The sequence below is a fragment of the Dreissena polymorpha genome, chromosome 1 (assembly GCF_020536995.1).
Source record: "Dreissena polymorpha isolate Duluth1 chromosome 1, UMN_Dpol_1.0, whole genome shotgun sequence".
In the NCBI taxonomy this organism is placed as follows: domain Eukaryota; kingdom Metazoa; phylum Mollusca; class Bivalvia; order Myida; family Dreissenidae; genus Dreissena; species Dreissena polymorpha.
Window position 1 is genome coordinate 148,771,610 of NC_068355.1, and position 21,422 is coordinate 148,793,031.

General features: G+C 34.9%; 1 protein-coding gene across 1 annotated transcript in view; it reads left to right on the forward strand.

Annotated features, from left to right (window-relative positions):
* LOC127855564 (uncharacterized) overlaps window positions 1-11,710 on the forward strand; it is a 36,555-nt gene extending 24,845 nt beyond the window's left edge. Inside the window, exons 5-6 of the mRNA XM_052391298.1 lie at window positions 4,159-4,310; window positions 11,028-11,710. Coding sequence (XP_052247258.1) covers window positions 4,159-4,310; window positions 11,028-11,255 — 380 coding nt within the window. The 3' untranslated portion in view covers window positions 11,256-11,710. The remainder of the gene's footprint in view (window positions 1-4,158; window positions 4,311-11,027) is intronic.
* Window positions 11,711-21,422: the final 9,712 nt, after the last annotated feature.

Below are 21,422 nucleotides of genomic sequence, written 5' to 3' on the forward strand. Positions count from 1 at the left end.
CTTGGACAGTAGCTGACCCCTATTGACATTGGGGTGGCAGGTTAAAAGCCTGGTTTGGGGGGCATATGTCTCCCACAGCGGAACTCCTGTTTTTCATTGTTATTTATTTATGCTTATTGAATTCTAACACAACGTTTTCCAATGTTTGTAATGTACAAGATAACAGTAAGTCCCTTAATAGGCCTCACCCGCGACAACAAGAAATTATGACCTGTCTGTGCAGTGTTCTATCGTGGACTGACTTACTTCCCTTTTACCGAAATTGACTGTTTATATACCCATTTAACACTAAACAGTTGTATTATATATATGGTTAGGTGCAAAACTTGAAAAGGAAAATTATAGCTAATTAATTGAGTAATGTAATTAATATATAATGACATTTTGGCCCATCAGCTTGTCAGTACATGGGGAGTTAAGTCTGCTGGGTAAATATATGAATAACCTCTAATAAATCCACGCCATTAAATCGTTGTTTTTTTAAAATAAGGCCACGACATGAAAATGTTCTTTTTGTAAATAAATGATTTTTCAAATGTTGAATAGATAATGTTCAAATATTTGTTATGTTACACATGTGTCATAGCTTATCTTATTGCTTTTTAAGTATGTTTATACAACTGTTAACATTATATGAAAAATAATGAAAACATTAAAATACTGTTGAACTTAAATTAATAACAGTTTGAATTTATTTTGTTTTACATTGAAGAAATACAAGAATAGAAAGAGCCTGTGACGAAAAATGCATATGAGACTATATTTTAATCCTTTGTGATTCTTTATAAACAATAATAAAATATGTATACAATCTGAATATTGTATAAATACACAACCTAAAAAATCCAAGCATCGCAAATAAGAGCAGGAGCTGTCCTTTAATAAAACCCTTGACTATTCTTCCGCGTTGATAGTCCAATTAAACCTGTGTACAGCAGCCAGTCAAAGGGAGCGGCTGCTGTACTCAGGTGACCACTCATCTGCATTCTTGATTCTGTTAAAGCTAATTTGAAGAATGATCCGAAAATATTATTTTCAAATCCCAGTATAGTTATGTAATTACTACTTTAAGAACTAATGTTATGAAGTACCCAGTAAGGACTAAGGTCTTTTAATTAGCAATAATTACTTAAAACATGTTATATTCTCTGACAATTCATTTTGAAGATTTGCCCATAATTATTCCAGGAAAACAAACCTTCTCAACACCAAACACGCACATTAGAAAAAATGGTCCAACATGTCTAACGTGAATTTAAAAAAGTCTGAGTGTTTCTTGCAGTCTTTTGGTTTCTCTGTCTAAAAAGTAATTCAAGAAAAAATCAAACATTACAATAACATTGCAAGATTTAAACGGTATTGTTTAACTGCAATATTTATTACATTGAAGACATCTGTTGCCTACTCCATCTTCAGGGGATTTGTTTCTCATTGATATTTCAAGAGTATTTTTTTCCAAAAGAATATTATCAGTGTGTCGGTGACATGCAAGAAACTGAAGAAATTCATGGCATTTACTTCATGTTGTCCATGACCAAGATGAGATGATAATTAACACTTTATGTATCAAAAGGAAAATAGATTAAAAACAAACTGAACAAACAAATACATGATTGTTCAATGATGATGTCCATTTATAAATAATCACGTTTGCAAACATGTGCTGTGGTAAATTGCATAAAATAAACATGTTTTAATTAATGATGATAATAATCAAACACATACAATTTAAATAGTTTTACAAGGGTATGAAACCCTATGTTTGTTTGTTTGCAGTTTCTAACAAATGTGACAAATTTTCACAGTGCCCGAGACGTTTGGAATTTCAGATTATAGCATGAAACACAAAATGTGTCGTTTCTGTGGCAAGATTCATTTTATGTTATGAAAGACACACTGTGAAGGTTCAAACTCATATGTAGCCAGGAATAATACCAGTATGTAAATGATGACATTTGTTGCAATAACAAATGATAATGGCTAGCCCCAAAGTGTGATTAATAGTTTCTTGATAAACTAAATTGTCTTTCTGAAATTTGTCATTTAATTGTGGGTGTATTCTTTTAATGTAACGTATTTATTGTTAATTTACATGTAAAACTAATTAAACAATTTATGGTACTTAATGGAACATATCTGTCATCGAAGGCTGGTTTTCTGTTTGAAACATATCTGTCCTATTACTTATTTCAACATTTTAAGCTCACCTGAGCTATTTTAATCTATTTTGTTGCGCATTGTGCCTCACATTTTTGACTAATCATGAAACTTGCTTAGAATAGTTGTTCTAATGATAATAATTTTCTTGGAATCGAAAATGGTTATGGTCCATTTAAAATTAGCTTTTATTGCCAGAGACTGCAGTGATCCTTATAAGGAATGATGAAAAATAATAGCAAAATTTAAATATGCTACATAGATGCCCCTTTGTTCCTTTTGTTTAATTTGTCTCTTTGCTCATTTGTTGAAATTATAATTTTGAAGAAATTGACTTTGCGATGCTTTGAAAAAATTGTCCTGATAATAATGTTTTACCCAGGTAGGTCCTTTCTGATGTCAATCCTGTCAGTTGGTCTGTCCCTCTGTTTGTCCCTCACACTTTAGTTTTCTGGCCAGATTTCAACACTAATGTTCATAATTTGATAAAAACTTACAGCTTATCGATTATCATTATCAGTATGTTCCAGTCAGAGTATAGCGTGTCAAACGTTGCAAAATTCAATGTTTCCATACTTATGTGGTATATTTAAGAGATAGTAAACCCCACTGAGGTCCCTATGGCATTATAGTGACCAGCAAGGCAGCCACAAATGGTATATGGACCGAAGCCGTAGGCTTCAATACAGTGAACATTTAGTGGTGTGTAACCCCGAACGGTCCATATACAAAAAATATTGACCGGTCCATATACTCTTAGGTTTCTCTATCGCATTTTACAGACTGAAACCAGCCATATAGATATCGTAGGACCAATATCTCTGAGGTGTAATATTTGAATATAAATGTTCTATATTTCCATTTTTGTGTGGTATAGTTGCATATATATGTTGTATAAAGTCATATATATATGGTAAAATCCTATATATGTATTGTATAACAAATATGTTAAATAAGTTCATATTTATGTTTGATAATTTCAAACATATGTTCTAAAAGTTCATATATGTATGCAATATTTGTATTATATATCTGGTTTAATTCTGATATTTGTGTTGTATAATTTTCAAAATATTTGTGTGTTCTAAACTTTCATATATGTGTACAATAATTCAATGTTTGTTGTGACCAAGTTTGAAGATTAGGTAAAGAAAATGGCCACAGATTAGCCATTTTCAAATAATAAAACAAGTATATGAGAGAAACTGAATGCTTCTCTCTGATGATACAAGTATATGAGAGAAACTGAATGCTGCTCCCTGATGATACAAGTATATGAGAGAAACTGAATGCTGCTCCCTGATGATACAAGTATATGAGAGAAACTGAATGCTGCTCCATGATGATACAAGTATATGAGAGAAACTGAATGCTGCTCCCTGATGATACAAGTATATGAGAGAAACTGAATGCTGCTCCCTGATGATACAAGTATATGAGAGAAACTGAATGCTGCTCCCTGATGATACAAGTATATGAGAGAAACTGAATGCTGCTCCCTGATGATACAAGTATGAGAGAAACTGAATGCTGCTCCCTGATGATACAATTTGTTGTTTAAAACGTGTGGGTTTGTTGTGTGGAAAATAATAACTGTTTAAGGTGCAAAACTGTAGGAAAACTAACTGGAGCTGAACAAATGAAGATGAAAGACCTGAAAATATGCACCAATGTCCAGACCAAAGGGAAAGTGCACATAAAGTTTCATAAAATTTAGATAGTTACTACCTGAGAACTTGTGCACAAATGAAAAATCAATTGCCCCTTTGTCAGAACATTTGTACAAACAATCTTTCAGCCTCAATAAAACCTTGTCCTACAGGCTTAAAAACACTTGTAGGGAAATCATTTATTTTCTCTCAAAAATCACTGTTTTGTCTTCCAGACTACAGTGGGAAACTTGTGCGGAGGTGTATTCCACTCCACTATAAAGTAGCTGGTAAAAACAATATAATTAGTTACTAATCATTCTAGAACTCTTTGTTTACTTGCTATTTTCAGGCATCCACAACAAGACGGACGCCTGCTGCCGAACCCACGACCATTGCCCTTACTACATGGACCGCTTGGAGACCAAGTACCACTACTTCAACAAGTACCCCTGGACCCTAAGTCACTGTGCCTGCGACCAGCACCTCTTTGACTGCCTCAAGGTACTGATAATCGGAAAGGCAATGATTTGTTAAATAGTGTTAATTATCGCGAAGAAATAAGCTTTACAAAATTTGCATACTCAATTAACCACTCGAGAGTACTAGTCTTTGTTATATAAAAATTGGCTTAATTAATTCCGTATTAAAACAAAATGACATGGTTTTATCGACTGTATTTTAAAATGATGGTCTTGTTTCTGCATACAATTTAATAAACACCCGTTCGAACGAAGACGCCAGACATTGTGTAATGTTGTCGTTTCTTATCTATTATAAAGGATAACGTTTTTATCATTCTAGGCACTATTGGCAAAACACTTTGTTCGAAATACCTGTCTGCCAAAAACATAATTGGCTCAGTCATAATAAGTAGAATAAGTAGGATGATCTTTTACATGCAAATTTACCACAGTTAAATTGGACATGGGTGCCACCTGAGACCTCTGCTTATAAGTGCCACATCCGTAACACGGGCTAGTCTTTTGGAAAAAAATGCAAATATATTTAGTGGATCGACCAAAAAACACATTTTTGTTGACGCTACAAATTGTATATTCTGACGTAATAGGTGGGTTGCAATTTCATATTTATGTGCACTTAAAAGATAAATGAATCTTCGCTGAATCGCAAAACATGGACTGATTTTACAAATAAGGTGCCATATGTTGAAAAATAAACAAGAACACTCTACTCATCTCATTGATTTCTGAATTATAAAAAAAAAAAATCCCAAACTTAGCGACACCTTGGAAGTATAATTGGCTTGTGTATTAAAACATCGGAAAAGAGAGGCGGCGCCTGTGATCAAGGGCTTTCATAGCAACCCAAATGAGTTTATGCACACCATTGTTGTGTGTGCTCAGCTTGACAGGCTACGGTTGTTCAAAACTTTAACATAAACGTCTGTTAAGATAAACTTCAGTCCCAACACATAATACATTTAAAAGCAATGCTATTTTCAAATATTTTCAAATAATTAAAGAAAACAAATTTGCTACCAATTAAAATATATATTGAAGGGTTAACAAATTAGTCACATTAATACCTTGATGGAACAATCAATGGCCGTTAATTATTTTTTTGAGCAACAAGTCCCTGCATAGGAAGCAGAGAAATGCAAGATATGGTGACACAGACTTCAAGGGAGTGGTACCAGTTAATTTGGAGGAAAACAGCATTTTTTTTTTTTTTATTTGGATGGAATATTTGTTGTTGTTGTTGACAAAAAACAACAACAAATATTCCATCCAAATTAAATGAAAATAATAATTAATTGCATAACAGACCTTTTATGACCCGTTGGGTAAATTTGAATTTATTTATATATACATGCAGATATTGATTTTGTTTTGGTCATTTTTAGTTTTCCTCACAATTCCGTATTATGACATGTATAAGCTTTAGTAAAAGAAACAAAAATACAATATCACAACATACTAAGTGGTATAAGAGGCACTGTTTATGTCTCAAAACAAGTATGTTTTATTGGAAAAATTAATCTATCTTACAACAGTGTGTGTTTAATAGACATGTTTTCTTCAGATTTGTCATTTATCCACCTTTCCTGTCATTAATAACAGTTATATTCACATTAAATAATATATCATATTATTCCTCAGTCTCTTTGTTGTAATGAATGTAGTTTGTATGATAATAACATCCAAATTACTTATCAGGGAAAAATTGAAATATATCTTTTGCAAAAATAACTAATTGAGTGTACTGATTTTTCATGTATTTTATAAATTTTGTAATCAATTAATTACATTTCATGAAAAACTTTATTTGTTTAAAAAAATGTTATAAATTGCTTAAATAAAAAAGCTAACCAAAAAAGTGAAAATTACATTTTCAGACCCGGAAACCCGATATGCTGTGAAAAGTTGGATGTGCTAGGAAAAGTTGCCAATAGATTTCGATGAATTTCGGTAGGGTAAGTAAATCCAGTTCTATAATTGTATAATGGCATTTTTTAATTAAAATATATTTTGGTGTATGCAAAGGAGGTATTACTATGTATGTTAGAAAAATCCTGGTTATTATTATTCAGGATTTATTGAAATATGGCTATTTAAAGTCGACGAAGCAGGGATTTGTCCCATATTTAGCACTTAATTTACAAATTTCTTTAAAGGTATGCCAGTGAAAAAGTTTTTGCACCGACAATTATATTTACCAATGTCCCAGAGTAACATATCCGCCAGGGTTTCTTTAAAAAAATCGTATTGGTGGAAAAATTCGACTTTACATTCAACATGAGTGGGCATAAATCAGCAGCTGTAATAGTGAGCTTTTAAGTTTATAAATGAACTACACTCATGTCATATCTCGACATCTTTGTACTGCACCATGTCATATCATTTTTTCATCAACATGTTGAATGTAAAGTCGAATTTTTCCACCAATACGATTTTTAGCTCACCTGATTGCTCAGGTGAGCTTTTGTGACCAGGCTTTGTCCATCGTCCGGCCGTCTGTCATCCGTCCGTCCACATTTGTTCGTAAACACTCTAGAGGCCACATTAATTGTCCGATCTTCATGAAACTTGGTCAGAAGATTTGTCCCAATGATATCTCGATCGAGTTCGAAACTGGATCATGCTGGGTCAAAAACTAGGCCACTAGTTAAAAAAAAAAAAAAAAAACTTGTAAACATTGTAAAAGTCACATTTCATGCCCAATATTCACGTAACTTTGTCTAAATGTTTGCCTTAATGATATGTTGGTTGAGTTCAAAAGTGGTTCCGGTGTGTTGAAAAACATGGCCGCCAGTGGGCGGGCCAGTTTTCCTTATTTGGCTATAGTGAAACCTTGTAAACACTCTAGAAGTCACAACTTTTGCCCAATCATCATGAAAGTTGGCCAAAACATTGGTTTTTTTGATATCTCGGATGAGTTCGAAAATGGTCCAGATCGGTGAAAAAACATGGCAGCCAGTGGGCGGGGCATTTTTCTCTATATGTATATAGTGAAAACATGTGAACACTCTAGAAGTCACATTTTTGGTCCAATTTTCATGAAATTTGGTCAAAATGTTTGCCTTAATGATATGTTGGTTGAGTCCAAAAGTGGTTCCGGTCCGTTGAAAAACATGGCCGCCAGTGGGCGGGGCAGTTTTCCTTATTTGGTTATAGAGAAACCTTGTAAACACTCTTGAAGTCACAATTTTGCCCCATCATCATGAAAGTTGGTCTTAACATTGGTTTTATTGATATCTCGGCCGAGATCGAAAATGGTCCAGATCGGTGAAAAACATGGACGCCAGTGGGCGGGGCATTTTTCTCTATATGTATATAGTGAAAACATGTGAACACTCTAGAAGTCACATTATTGGCCCAACTTTCATGAAATTTGGTCAGAACATTTGTTTCCTTAATACAAGAGTTGAGTTCGAAAATGGTTCCGGTAAGTTGAATAACATGGCTGCCGGGGGCAGTTTTCTGATATTTACATAGTAAAAAAAGCTTGTGAACACTCGAGAAGTCACATTATTTGCCCAATAATCATGAAACTTGGTGAAAAGATTGGTTTTATATATATCTCAGATGAGTTTGCAAATGGTCCCGATCGGTCAAAAAACATGGCCGCCAGGGGGGTGGGGCAGTTTTCCTTATGTGACTAGAGAGAAACCTTGTGATCGAACACTATAGAAGTCACATTTTTTGCCTTATCATCGTGAAACTTAGTCAATACATTGGTTTTATTGATTTCTCGAACAAGTTGAAAAATGGCTCAGATCGGTGAAAAATACTTTTTAGCTCACCTGATTGCTCAGGTGAGGTTTAAGGATTGGTCCTTGTCCGCAGTCCGTCTGTCCACATTTGGTTTGTAAACACTCTAGCATTCACATTTCTCAAGCATTCTTTATCAAAATTGCTGAAAGATCTCAGTCAAGTTTGATAATGAGCAAAATCACATAATAAATGCCATAATTATAGCCCTTAGATTGTCCAAATTTTCATTATATTATACAAAATCCTTGTAAACACTCTAGAGGTCACAATTTTGTTTCAGATTTTAGGAATCTTGGTCATATTTATTTTTGTAAGCAATGTTTGATGTTTGGTTAGGGGGGTCAACTCAAAATATAGGTAACCAGGTCAAATCTTACAAAAACAAAATCACTCCATATGCCAGAGTTTTGGTTCAATAATGATGAAACTTGACCAGGATGTTTGTCTGGACAATATCTAGGTATCTAAGTTTTACATTTGGTAAAGATTGAATGAATCGACTCCTCTCAGGTGAGCGAACTAGGGCCATCTTGGCCCTCTTGTTTTAAAGAAACACTGGCGGATATGTTACTCGGGGACATTGGTTAATATAATTGTAGGTGCAAAAACTTTTTCACTGGCATACCTTTAAAGAAATTTGTAAATAAAGTGCTAAATATGGGACAAATCCCTGCATCGTCGACTTTAAATAGCCATATTTCAATCAATCCTGAATAATAATAACCAGGATTTTTCTAACATACATGGTAAAACCTCCTTTGCATACACCAAAATATATTTTAATTCAAAAATGCCTTTAAACAATTATAGAACTGGATTTACTTACCCTACCGAAATTCATCGAAATCTATCGGCAACTTTTCCTAGCACATCCAACTTTTCACAGCATATCAAGTTTCCGGGGGTGATTATGTTTGTGCTATTTGTGAAAACACAGTATTTTCTTGATTCATGAGAGGCCAACTTGGCAGCCATGTTGGATTTAGACCCGATTCGAACAAAAAATAATATTTTAACCCAGACAATGTAGATTATCATTAGCACATTATTCAAATAAAACCTTTCAATCATGCAGCGTTAGTCTCTTTTTCGTCTAGAGGTCAATGTGAGATTTGTTATGCCCTTTGTTGATGTGTTTTTATCTTTATTTTTATGCCCCCCTTCGAAGAAGAGGGGGTATATTGCTTTGCTCATGTCGGTATGTCGGTCTGTCTGTCTGTCTGTCTGTCGGTCCGTCCACCAGGTGGTTGTCAGACATTAACTCAAGAACGCTTGGGCCTAGGATCATGAAACTTCATAGGTACATTGATCATGACTCGCAGATGACCCCTATTGATTTTGAGGTCACTAGGTCAAAGGTCACAGGTGAAGGTCACAGTTACTGGAAATAGGCATTTTAAGGATTAAGCATGGTTCAAACAAGGGAAACAACTACCATTTATGCATGTTCTTTTTATGCCCCCCTTTGAAGAAGAGGGGGTATATTGCTTTGCTCATGTCGGTATGTCGGTCTGTCGGTTGGTCGGTCCACCAGGTGGTTGTCAGACGATAACTCAAGAACGCTTGGGCCTAGGATCATGAAACTTCATAGGTACATTGATCATGACTCGCAGATGACCTCTATTGATTTTGAGGTCACTAGGTCAAAGGTCAAGGTCACAGGTGAAGGTCACAGTTACTGGAAATAGGCATTTTAAGGATTTAGCATGGTTCAAACAAGGGAAACAACTACCGTTTATGCATGTTCTTTTTGTTACATCATTTGCCTCCCTTGTAATATATTTAAATTTTACCAAATGTAAGGCTAACTGCATTTTTGTAATGCATTGTATCAACAACAACAACAACCACCGCCACCGCCGCCGCCACCACCACCACCACCACCACCACCACCACCGTTGTTCACAGTGACAAAAAACGTATTCACACAATGGCTGCTACTACAACTTATAGCCCATATAGGGGGGCATGCATGTTTTAAAAACAGCCCTTGTTACTATTAAAATTAAGAGAAATTAATTTTATGTTTAAAGACAATGTGCATTCACTTAAAAGTATCAAAAATATACAAATACGATTAAACATAACAAATTAACAAGCCTCGTATATCTCAAAAGATATCAATATGCACATTAGGCATTGTATCTTTATATTTCTCATTTACCCCACCCACTTTTCTTGTCTTACAAATCACATTTATATTATCATATTCACATGAAATATTATATATTTATATTCCTAAGTCCAGTAGGTGTGTATAAATATAGTTAGGATGATAATTGTAACTAAACTGTTTTCAGATACAAATTGAAACATATCATAACCACAAAAACACATGTTTTTTGTACTTTTTTCATTTATATATTTATTTTTTACATACAATGTTTAATATTCTACCAAAAAACTTATTTGTTTAATAAGAATAATATGTTCTCGATTGCTTAAATTAAGAAGCTTACCAAAATCATGGAAAATATATGTTGTTTGTGTCATTTGCGAAAAAACGGTATTTCCTATGTTTTTGGTCGGCCATCTTGGCGGCCATCTTGGATTTAGACCCCGTGGGCATGAAATTTTTCTTGGGAACAAAAATTTTCTTACAAAGTAGCTAGAAGATCATCAGCATATTTGAAAAAAAAAGGTTCCAATCATGCACCGTGGACGTCCGTTCCAGGGCCCATCCCAACAAAGTTGATGAATAGTGAACATTAAATTTCTCAATACAATTTTGCATGAACCAATGATATTTTTAAACTTAAGTAATTCATGTCAATTGTGTGGAAAAGTAATATTTAGGTTTAAGAAAGCATTTACCGTTTGTTTTAATTGATTTCTCTTAAAATTCTATATTTTAGGATTTTTGTTGGCAACAAGCTAGCATAAACCCAACAAGGGAGGCAACTCGTTAGAGAGTTGAAACTGCGTGATAGAGGTATCTGTTTATTTCAAACACACTTCTTTATAGAAATACTTGCTATTTCAGAGAGTGAACACGCCTACGTCAAACGAGGTTGGCAAATTGTTCTTTGGTCTGCTGGATGTGCAGTGCTTCACATTCAAGCAAGGCACGCACTGCTCCAATGAGTCGTCCATTCTGTCTCACCTGTGGTGTGACAAGACAGAGGGCAGCATGGCCATGGTTCAGGACTTCCCACACAAGTGGGCTGACACCAAGTCCAGCGTCCAGGCAGACAACAACCTGATTGGATAGATTAACATGTATATCGCTCTTGATTTTGATGCAAGAATTATGCATTTTTTGTTCAGCTTGAATCACTGCAATCAATAGTATGTGTAGTTTTGCTTGTTGATTTGTTTTTTTGTCTGAAAACCATGAGGACACTTGGATTACAATTTATATGGTATCATTTATAAAGCCCTGAAGAAAACTGTTGTGAAATATCAATAATTTATATCAACTAATGATTATATACAAATACCATATAATGAATTTGGTAAACTAAAATGTAAAATGAAAGTAAAAACACATATGTTCGATTTAGTTTGTTCACCAGTTATATCTTATTTGGAAAATTTGTCCATGCCTATAGTTATTGGTGTTCAAATAAACATGACCATTGAAATGAAATTAATCAAAATGAGTAATATACATAATTATGCATAATGTATAACTGAAAAAGAAAATATAAAAAAAAGTATTATGTTTGTTTGTGTGATGTTTGAATCTTCTTATGTAGTTTTCAAATAAGGCTTGCAGGCTTTGTTGGATGTGCATCAGATTTTAACTTGTTAGCTCTTTAGAGACCACATTTGTCATTAAATGTTGATGAAACATTGTCAGAATAAGTAGCCATAATATCTAGCCCGAAGTCGAAGCTGGATAATGCTGTCCAAAAATTAGGTCACAAGGTCAAATCTTTAAAACAAACTTACCTATCATTTAAGAGATGGTAATTGATGGAAGCCCTACCTTTTCTTGACGAAACAAAGAGGGAAGGACCAAGAGCTGTTACTCTCCCTAATGACTCAAGCTTCCAAATGCTGCTGAATAATCTTTTCCTTCTCACATTGAAAAGCCTTAGGTACCCACCTTGGTGGTACCTTTAATGGACGATGATTTCCCATGTTGATGGTATGTTTCACCATTTCACATGTATGCGACCTTAATCACTTGGGCCTGATGAGAAGATGTTCTTATATTCCTCTAACAACATAAACATTGCATTTTTCTGTTTTTCCAATAGATGAACACTAGAATGTTGGTATAGATCCTTCAGGGGTTTACACCATTCCAAACTTTTCCTAACTAATTAGCACTAGAATTACAGTTAAGATCTGAAAATGAGGGTCCCACATTATCCTGAGCTGTAAAAAATCATTATCTTCAACTTCTTCTATGCACCCTAAGGTGGAACCTTTTCTTATAACAACATCTTCTGACGATGAATTAATAATCCTTACTGGAATTGTGCCTCATATTTGTACACTTTTTGTAAAAAAAAATGGAATCCCACTAAAAGTCCATCATGTATTTCAGTTCTTAACCTCTTAGATTTATTAAACTGAACCAACCTTCAGTCACAAATTGTTCAAGTACATTCTTTGGTTTGGGTGTTTCGACAGCATGCATTCGCACTCAACAATTGACCCCCTCATTTAGACTTTTGAAGGTCTCAAGTATTGTTCTGGCCTCATAAATATTTTGGGGGTCTTTCATTCCAATGAAAAGGGCTGCTGCTGGTTAACAAGGATTAAAACCAATATTATGATAATAAATGAAATGTATATTTAAAACAATAAAGTGTTGATATCAAGGCACAAGTTTTTAATTGTATATATTCAAAGCATCAATCCGTTCTTCCCTCTCTTTTTCTCCCCAAAACCCCCTGTATGTACTATACCAATAAGCAAATATCTCTTATAGCAATTTGCAGAAATAGAGAGGTATTTGAGTGACCACTCATAGGAAAGATGGCATACACCTGGTACTTATCAGCAGTGTGTGAGACCCAAAAATTAGATTACAGAAATGAATTATCTCAACATTCATTACTTCCAGCTCTAACATAATTAAATGGCCAAAATAAGCTTAGTAAAAAAATGCAACACTATATCTAGGATGAATTTGAATCTTGGTCCCATGAGTAAAGAAGTAGGTCATTTGGACCTGTCTTATGACACCTATTAACCTCTCTTTAGGCCACATTTAGGGCTCAATCATGAGGAAACATTATCTTAAAAATATCTAGACCGAGATGGAATCTATGTCATGTGCGTCAAAAAACTAGGTTCCTTGTCAAATATTAGACAAACCTTGCTACCTCTCGAGAGATCACATTAAGGAGTAATCTTGGTTATAATCTTGGTAATAATGTTTATTTTGACAATATTTCAGATATCTTGAAATCTGAGAGTGGTGCATACAATAGCAAGGTCAAATCTTAACAAGAAATATCTTTAAAAAAGATATACGGCGTTGATTGTGGTCGATGTTTATGAACGATCAAAAGTTATCTCTATGAGATAAAAAGTAGCGGATGCCTTTTTTCTGCGCAGTTGTTAGCTACATCATAAGCAAATCAATTACGGGGTGTTGCGCCAGATTTCGTGGCTTATTTTGCTTTATGTGATATTATTACTCAGATATCTATATTTACAGAATAGAAAAACACAAGAAACATGAAAATAAACGAGTGCATATAGGTTAGCCGGCAATACTCGAATCTTATTTAATTGCATAATTATAGTATAGCGAATTATTGTGGTCATGCTTAATAAACTGGTCTAAATGGATAAATATTTTTAATTAATTTTATCAAAATTGGTCCTTATCATGCAAATTTTGAAACCATATTAAAAATCGATGATTGACATACCACAATAATATCGCCGAATATCTTTATTTAGTATCTTTCTGATCAAAACAGACTTCAAGTGCACAAAGTTTACGAGACGGAGTTTATATAAAGATTTCTGCAACTGACCGCAAACTGACCTTGATACCTTGCGGATTGGAATGCAATGCATTGCAGTCACTACGTTATTGTCAGTAAGACACAATGATCGCAACCCCTTTTGCGAACTCCGGTGATGAACTGTATATAAACTCTGACTTTCACAAAATGACCGCGTATTGACCCGAAACCTCGCGGGTTGAAATGCAATGCAAGTAAGTACTAAATATGACAACATAGCCTTTAGTTAAACGCTTTTGCGCTGGTAATTCTCTGAAAATAAAAGGTGAACGCACAAACTGTATTTATGTCGAAAATTGATTGTAAAACTGTTCTATCTATTGGGCCTTTTCATTAGAGATAAAATTGTTTCATGCAGTAAAACAGTGTTACAAAGACGCGGATATGTTTCCAATGTTCTGGTGTTATACTCAAATCAGCCAATGGAATAAATGAAGTGTATTCATTCGTACCTAGCCGCGGGAAATTTTATTTGAGTATTATTGGACACTTACAAAGGTCAAGTCAGGGTGAAAAGCTGGCTTATTCAGCTTACGCCGAAAAAAAAACACTATAGAGTTAACTTTTTTTACTAATCCTTGAAACTTTGTCTTTACAATATGAAGGCCATGTTTGAATCTTGGTGAAGTAGGATCAAAAACTAAATCGCCAGGTCTAGTCTTTAACTATGGGTGTTGGTGAATGCTTAAGGGCCATCATGACACTCGTGTTCTGAAATGGGAATTCTCCCTTGAAAGTTGCTTTCAAAGGGAGGGAACTCTAAAATACTTCCTAATCCATACCATCAAGTGTTGTCACTGCATAAAACTGTTCACATTCTGAAAGGTATATAACCAGACAATCTGTGAAATGCTACAACTGATAACTGCTTGTTGTTCTCATTAAATCAAAAATGATCTATAAAACAATTACCACTTTACTCACAGTTAATAATTTACATATTATAATAAAACTCAATTTCATGTTTATGTAGAGAATATGTGTATGAGATGCTACAGTCGTAAGTATAAAACCTTCATGCATTATGGTATTTATAAATTGTCGAGCCTTTCATGATGTTGCAGATGGTTTAACTTCCCATTTTTCAATCATTTCTGGTTCAACCGAAAAATGTTCTGCATCTATATGATCTTTAAATCTTAAGTTTTACTTAATATAACTTAATGTATTATTGCTGCAATCTTCCCGTGACAAATACCGGTGCATTAAGAAAATTAGTAATAGATTTTCTCAACTCATGCAAACAATCCAACAACAAATGATTTACTTTCAAAGAATTATTTAAGTTCCGTGAAATCCATGTCAAATGTGTTGGTTTACATCATGTTTAACCACGCAAAGCCAATAGTTCCATGAGTTCCATACACACTTCAATCATTATCGCATTCACTTCTTGCATGATTGACCTAAATCAGGTGACATCACACCAAAGGGAGACTACTCCATTACAAGTGGATATAAACATGTTGTACCACAATACAAATAATAGGAAAACACTTGAAGGATGGGAGAGCAGGCTGTTGGGTGGGCGGCTTTTCACTTTTTAAGTTGACCATTTTTCTTGAAACTTCATTAAACTTTCTTCCAATGTTTGTTAACATGAAATGAAGGCCAAGTTTGATAACAAGCCAATATGTACCAGGCTTTTCAGAATTATTGGCCTTTATGGACAAAATATTTCAGTTTCCAGCGTTCCGCTGTCTTACTCGTATAGTTTTGATCCTATTTTTACCAATTTTTCTGGAAATCTTTGTTGATATTCATTGGTGGTCATGTAAGATTGCCCTTTGTTTAAATAAATTGCAAAATTCACAGATTCAGCTCTCTTAATTAATTCACTTTACAACAAATATTCACCAAAGTTCTCATATTTTACAATAATAAAATATTTTTTTCAATAACATTTTTGGCTATTAATTTGAATTCTTGATACACAAGGACAAGATAATCTTTACTATCTACAATGTGCATTGACACATGAATAGCTTCCCTTAAAATTATTGGAAATAAGTGAAATTTAAGAAGAACTTTAACAATTGTTTGTCTCTTCATTTGCATCAGTTCTCTACAAAGTTTTTAATTTTTATGCCTCTGAAGGGCATACCATCCTTCTGTTTGTCTTTCCATCACACTTTGCATTTAGGTTTCGCATTTAGGTTTTAAAAAATGCTCATAACTTTTGTGTCGCTTCAGATTCAGATGTGAGATACACATGCATGCTAAAGTTAAAGTTACTATCATCAATATTGCAAAAGTTACGACTAAGGTGAAAGTTTTGTGACACATACAATGACAGACAGACAGACAGGCCAAAAACAATATACCCCCGATCATTCGATCTGGGGGAATACAAATATGAATATTTGTGGACAAGTCAATTTAATTCTTAAACATCAGTTCTCCACAATGTTGTTAATTCTTTTACATTAGTTCCCCACAACCTTTTTCACTGACTGTTTAACAATCATATTAAGCAGAAAGTAGTTCTTAGTAAAACAAAAAATGTTACAATATACTCATGTTTACATTTTGAAAATAAGATACATAAGATATGTGTATAGCTGAAATACCAGTTCTCTGAATATGTGTCAGTTTATGTTGTTCCAGTAAACTAAAATGCAATATAAAATGAGAAAGTGACGTATTATATTACAAAAGTATATGCCTAATAGATGTAATGATGGTTTTCTTTATTTACATATACTTGCAGCTGAAATTGAGTCTTGTTCTATAAACAGATTAGACATAGACATTTCCTAATCAAGACACTGAAAACTCACAAAGTTTGAGCTTGGCAGTAGCTGTTGTCTCTTGAAATTCGCTTATCAAGGGCATTAATTTTATAAAAATTTTACAAAGAATTTCAAATTGTGTATATTAATAAACTTTGTATAATCAATATACAGGTAATAATTATTATATGCATCTCGTTTTCAATAGAACTTTATATACTTAAAGAATGTTATTGACCATCTCCTTAACAGATATACGCTACCTGGTGTTTTTATTAATTATTGATCCAGTATCATGTAAAAATAGGGCTATATGATTGATCCAGTTATATTCGGACACCTGGTACCTTTTGCTTTCTGATCAATCAAGAGAGGTTGAGGCACAGTGCAGAATGCTATATAAATTATCCAGTGACATCCATACATAAAGTACCCAGTGCTATATGATTGATCCAGTGCCATTCACACACAGTACCCAGTGATGTATGATTGATCCAGTAAGATTGAGACACACAGTACCCGGTGCTGTATGATTGATCCAGTGGCGTTTAGACATACAGTACCCAGTGATGTATTATTGATCCAGTAACATTGATACACACAGTATCTAGTGATGTATGATTGATCAAGTAACATTAAGCCACACAGAAACCAGTGCTAAATGATTGATCCATTAACAGTGAGACATACAGTACCTGGTGCTGCATGATTGATCCAGTAACACTGAGACACACAGTACCCAGTGCTGTATGATTGATCCAGTGACATTCAGATACACAGCAACCAGTGCTAAATGATTGATCCAGTAACATTTAGACACACAGTACCCAGTGCTGCATGATTAATCCAGTGACATTCAGACACACAGGAACCAGAGCTGTATGAACCACTGATATTGAGACACATATTACCCAGTGCTATGATTTATCTTGTAAAATTGAATCACCCATGACCTTGTGATGTTTGACTGATCCAGTGACACTGAGACACACAGTAACCAGAGCTATGATGGATCCAATGATATTGAGACACACAGTACCTAGTGCTGTATAATTGATCCAGTGCCATTGAGACACACAGTACCAAGTGCTGTATGATTGATCCAGTGGGATTGAGACACACCTTACCTATTGCGGCATGATTGATCCAGTAACATTGAGACATACAGTACCCAGTGCTGTATAATTGGTCCAGTGATATTCAGACAGTAAGTACCTTGTGTGCTGTATGATTGATCCAGGGACATTTCCACACAATATCCAGGGCTGTAAGATTGATCCAATTTGATTGAGACTTACTGTATTAAGTGCTGTATGATTGATCCAGTGACATTGAAACACAGTACCTGGTGCTGAATGATTGATCCAGTAATATTGAGACACAGTAGCCAGTGCTGTATGATTGATCCAGTGACATTGAAACTCACAGTTACAATTGCTTTATAATTGATCCAGTGACCTTCAAAAACAGTATATGGTGCTTATGATTGATCCTGTAACATTGAGACACACAGAACCCAGTGCTAAATTATTGATCCTGTAACATTGAGACACACAGTTCCCAGTGCTAAATGATTGAGCCTGTAACATAAAGACACACAGTACCTAGTGCTGTATGATTGATCCAATTAAATTGGGACACACAGTACCCAATGCTAAATGATTGATTCAGTAACATTTAGAAACACAGTAACCAGTGCTATATAATAGATCCAGTGACATTAAGACACACAGTACCTAGTGCTTTATTATTCTCAAGTGACACTAGGACACAGTACCTAGTGCTGTATGATTGATCCAGTGATATTGAGACACACAGTACCAAGTGTTGTATGATTGATCTAGTGACATTTAGGCAGACAGTACCTAGTGTTATATGATTGATACAATGACATTGAAACACAGTACCTAGTGTTGTATGATTGATCTAGTGACATTGAGGCAGACAGTACCTAGTGCTATATGATTGATACAATTACATTGAGACACAGTACCTAGTGCTTTATGATTGATCTAGTGGCATTGAGACAAACAGTACCTAGTTATGTATATTTGATACAGTGTCATTGAGAAACACAGTAACCAGTGCTGTATGTTTGATCCAGTTGCATTGATACACACAGTACCTAGTGCTGTATGATTGATCCAATGACACTGAGACACACAGTACTGGGTGCTGTATGATTGATCCAGTATCATGCAGACATACAGTACCCAGTGCTGTATAATTGGCTCAGTGATATACAGACACTCAGTACATTGTGCTGTATTATTGATCTAGGGACATTTAGACAAACAGTATCCAGTGCTGTATGATTGATCCAATTTCATTTAGACACACGTATGAATGATCCAGTAAAATCAAGACACACAGTAACCAGTGCTGTATAATTGATCCATTAATGTTGAGATTCACAGTATCAAGTGCTGTATGATTGATTCAGTGACATTGTAACACAGTACCTGGTGCTGAATTATTGATCCAGTAACATTGAGACACACAGTAACCAGTGCTGTATATTAGATCCAGTGACATTGAAATGCACAGTTACAAGTGCAGCTTAACTTATCCAATGACCTTGAAAAACAGTATCTGTTGCTGTATGATTGATCCAGTTACATTAAGACAAACAGTAATGAGTGCTGTATGATTGATCCAGTAACATTGAGAAAAAGTACCCAGTGCTAAATGATTGATCCTGCAACATTGAGGCATAGAGTACCCAGTGCTAAATGATTGATCCTGTAACATTGAAACACACAGTACCTAGTGCTGTATGATTGATCCAATTAAATTGAGACACACAGTACCCAGTGCTATATGATTTATCCAGATTCATTGAGACAGACAGAAACAAGTGCTGTATGATTGATCCAGTTACATTGAGACACACAGTACCAAGTGCTGTATGATTTATCCAGTAGCATTAAGACAATCAGTATCCTGTGCTGTAAGATTGATCCATTGACATTGAGAAACACAGTATCTAGTTCTATATGATTTATTAAGTGCCATTCAGACACACAGTTCCTGGTGATGTTGAATTGATCCAGTGACATTGACACATACAGTACCCTGTGATGTGACATTGAGGCACACAATACCTATTTGGGTATGATTTTTCCAGTGACATCGAGCCACAGAGTACCTAGTTCTGTATGATTGATCCAGTGACATTGAGACACAGAGTATAAAGTGCTGTTAGATTGATCCCGTAACATTGAAACACACATTAACTTGTTTTGTAAGAATGATCCAGTAGAATTAAGACACACAGTATGTGGTGATATTCAGACACATTGTACCTGGTGATGTTTGATTGATCCAGTGTCATTCAGACACACAATGTCTTGTTCTGTATGATTGATCCATTGCCATTCAGACACATTGTACCTGGTGATGTATGATTGATCCAGTGACAGTCAGACACAATATACCCGGTTATGTATGATTGGTCCAGTGACATTGAGACACACAGTACCTAGTTCTGTATGGTTGATCCAGTAACTCTGACACAGACAGTACCCAGTGCTGTAAGATTGATCCATTGATAGTCGGACACACAGAATCTTGTGCTGTATGATTGATCCAGTGATATTTAGACACACAGTTTTCAGTGCTATGATTGATCCAGTAACATTGACATGAATAGTACCCAGTGCTGTATGATTGATCCAGTAATATTGAGACACATAGTACCCAGTGCTGTTTGATTGATCCAGTAACATTGTGGCACACAGTACCAAGTGCTGAATGATTGATCCATTAACATTGTGACACACAATACCTTGTGTTGTATGATTGATCCAGTGGCACTGAAACACATAGTACCCAGCACTGTATGATTTATCCATTGACATTCAGACAAACAGTACCCAGTGTTGTATGATTGGTGCAGTAACAATAAGACATACAGTATCAGGTGATGTATGATTGACACAGTATCCAGTGCTATGATTAATCCAGTAATATTGACACACATAGTACCCAGTGTTGTATGATTGATCCAGTATCATTGAAATACAAAGTAAACAGTGAAGTATAATTGATCCAATAACATTTAGACACATAGTACCCATTGCTGTATGAATGATCCAGTAACGTTGTGACACACAGTACCAAGTGATGAATGATTGATCAATTGACATTGAGACACACAGTACCCATTGCTGTATGATTCATCCGGTAACATTGAGAAACACAGTACCTGGAACTGTATGATTGATCCAGTAACATTTAGACACATAGTACCCAGTGTTGTATGATTGGTCCAGTAACAATGAGACACACAGTAATAATTGCTATATGATTTACCCAGTAACATTGAGACATACAGTACACAGTGCTGTATGATTGATCCAGTTACATTAAGACATACATTATCAGGTGATGTATGATTGATCCAGTGAAATTGAGAAACACATTACCCAGTGCTGTATGATTGATCCAGTAGCATTGAGACACATAGAACCCATTGTTGTATGATTGATCCAGTAACATTGAGGCACACGGTTTCCATTGTTGTATGATTGATCCACTGACATTCAGTCACACAGTAACCATTGCTGTATGATTGATCAACTAACAATTGGACACACAATAACCAGTGCTGTATGATTGATGCAGTCAAATTAAGACATACAGTATCAGGTGATGTATGATTGATCCAGTGACATTTAGAAACACAGTACCCGGTGCTGTATGACTGAT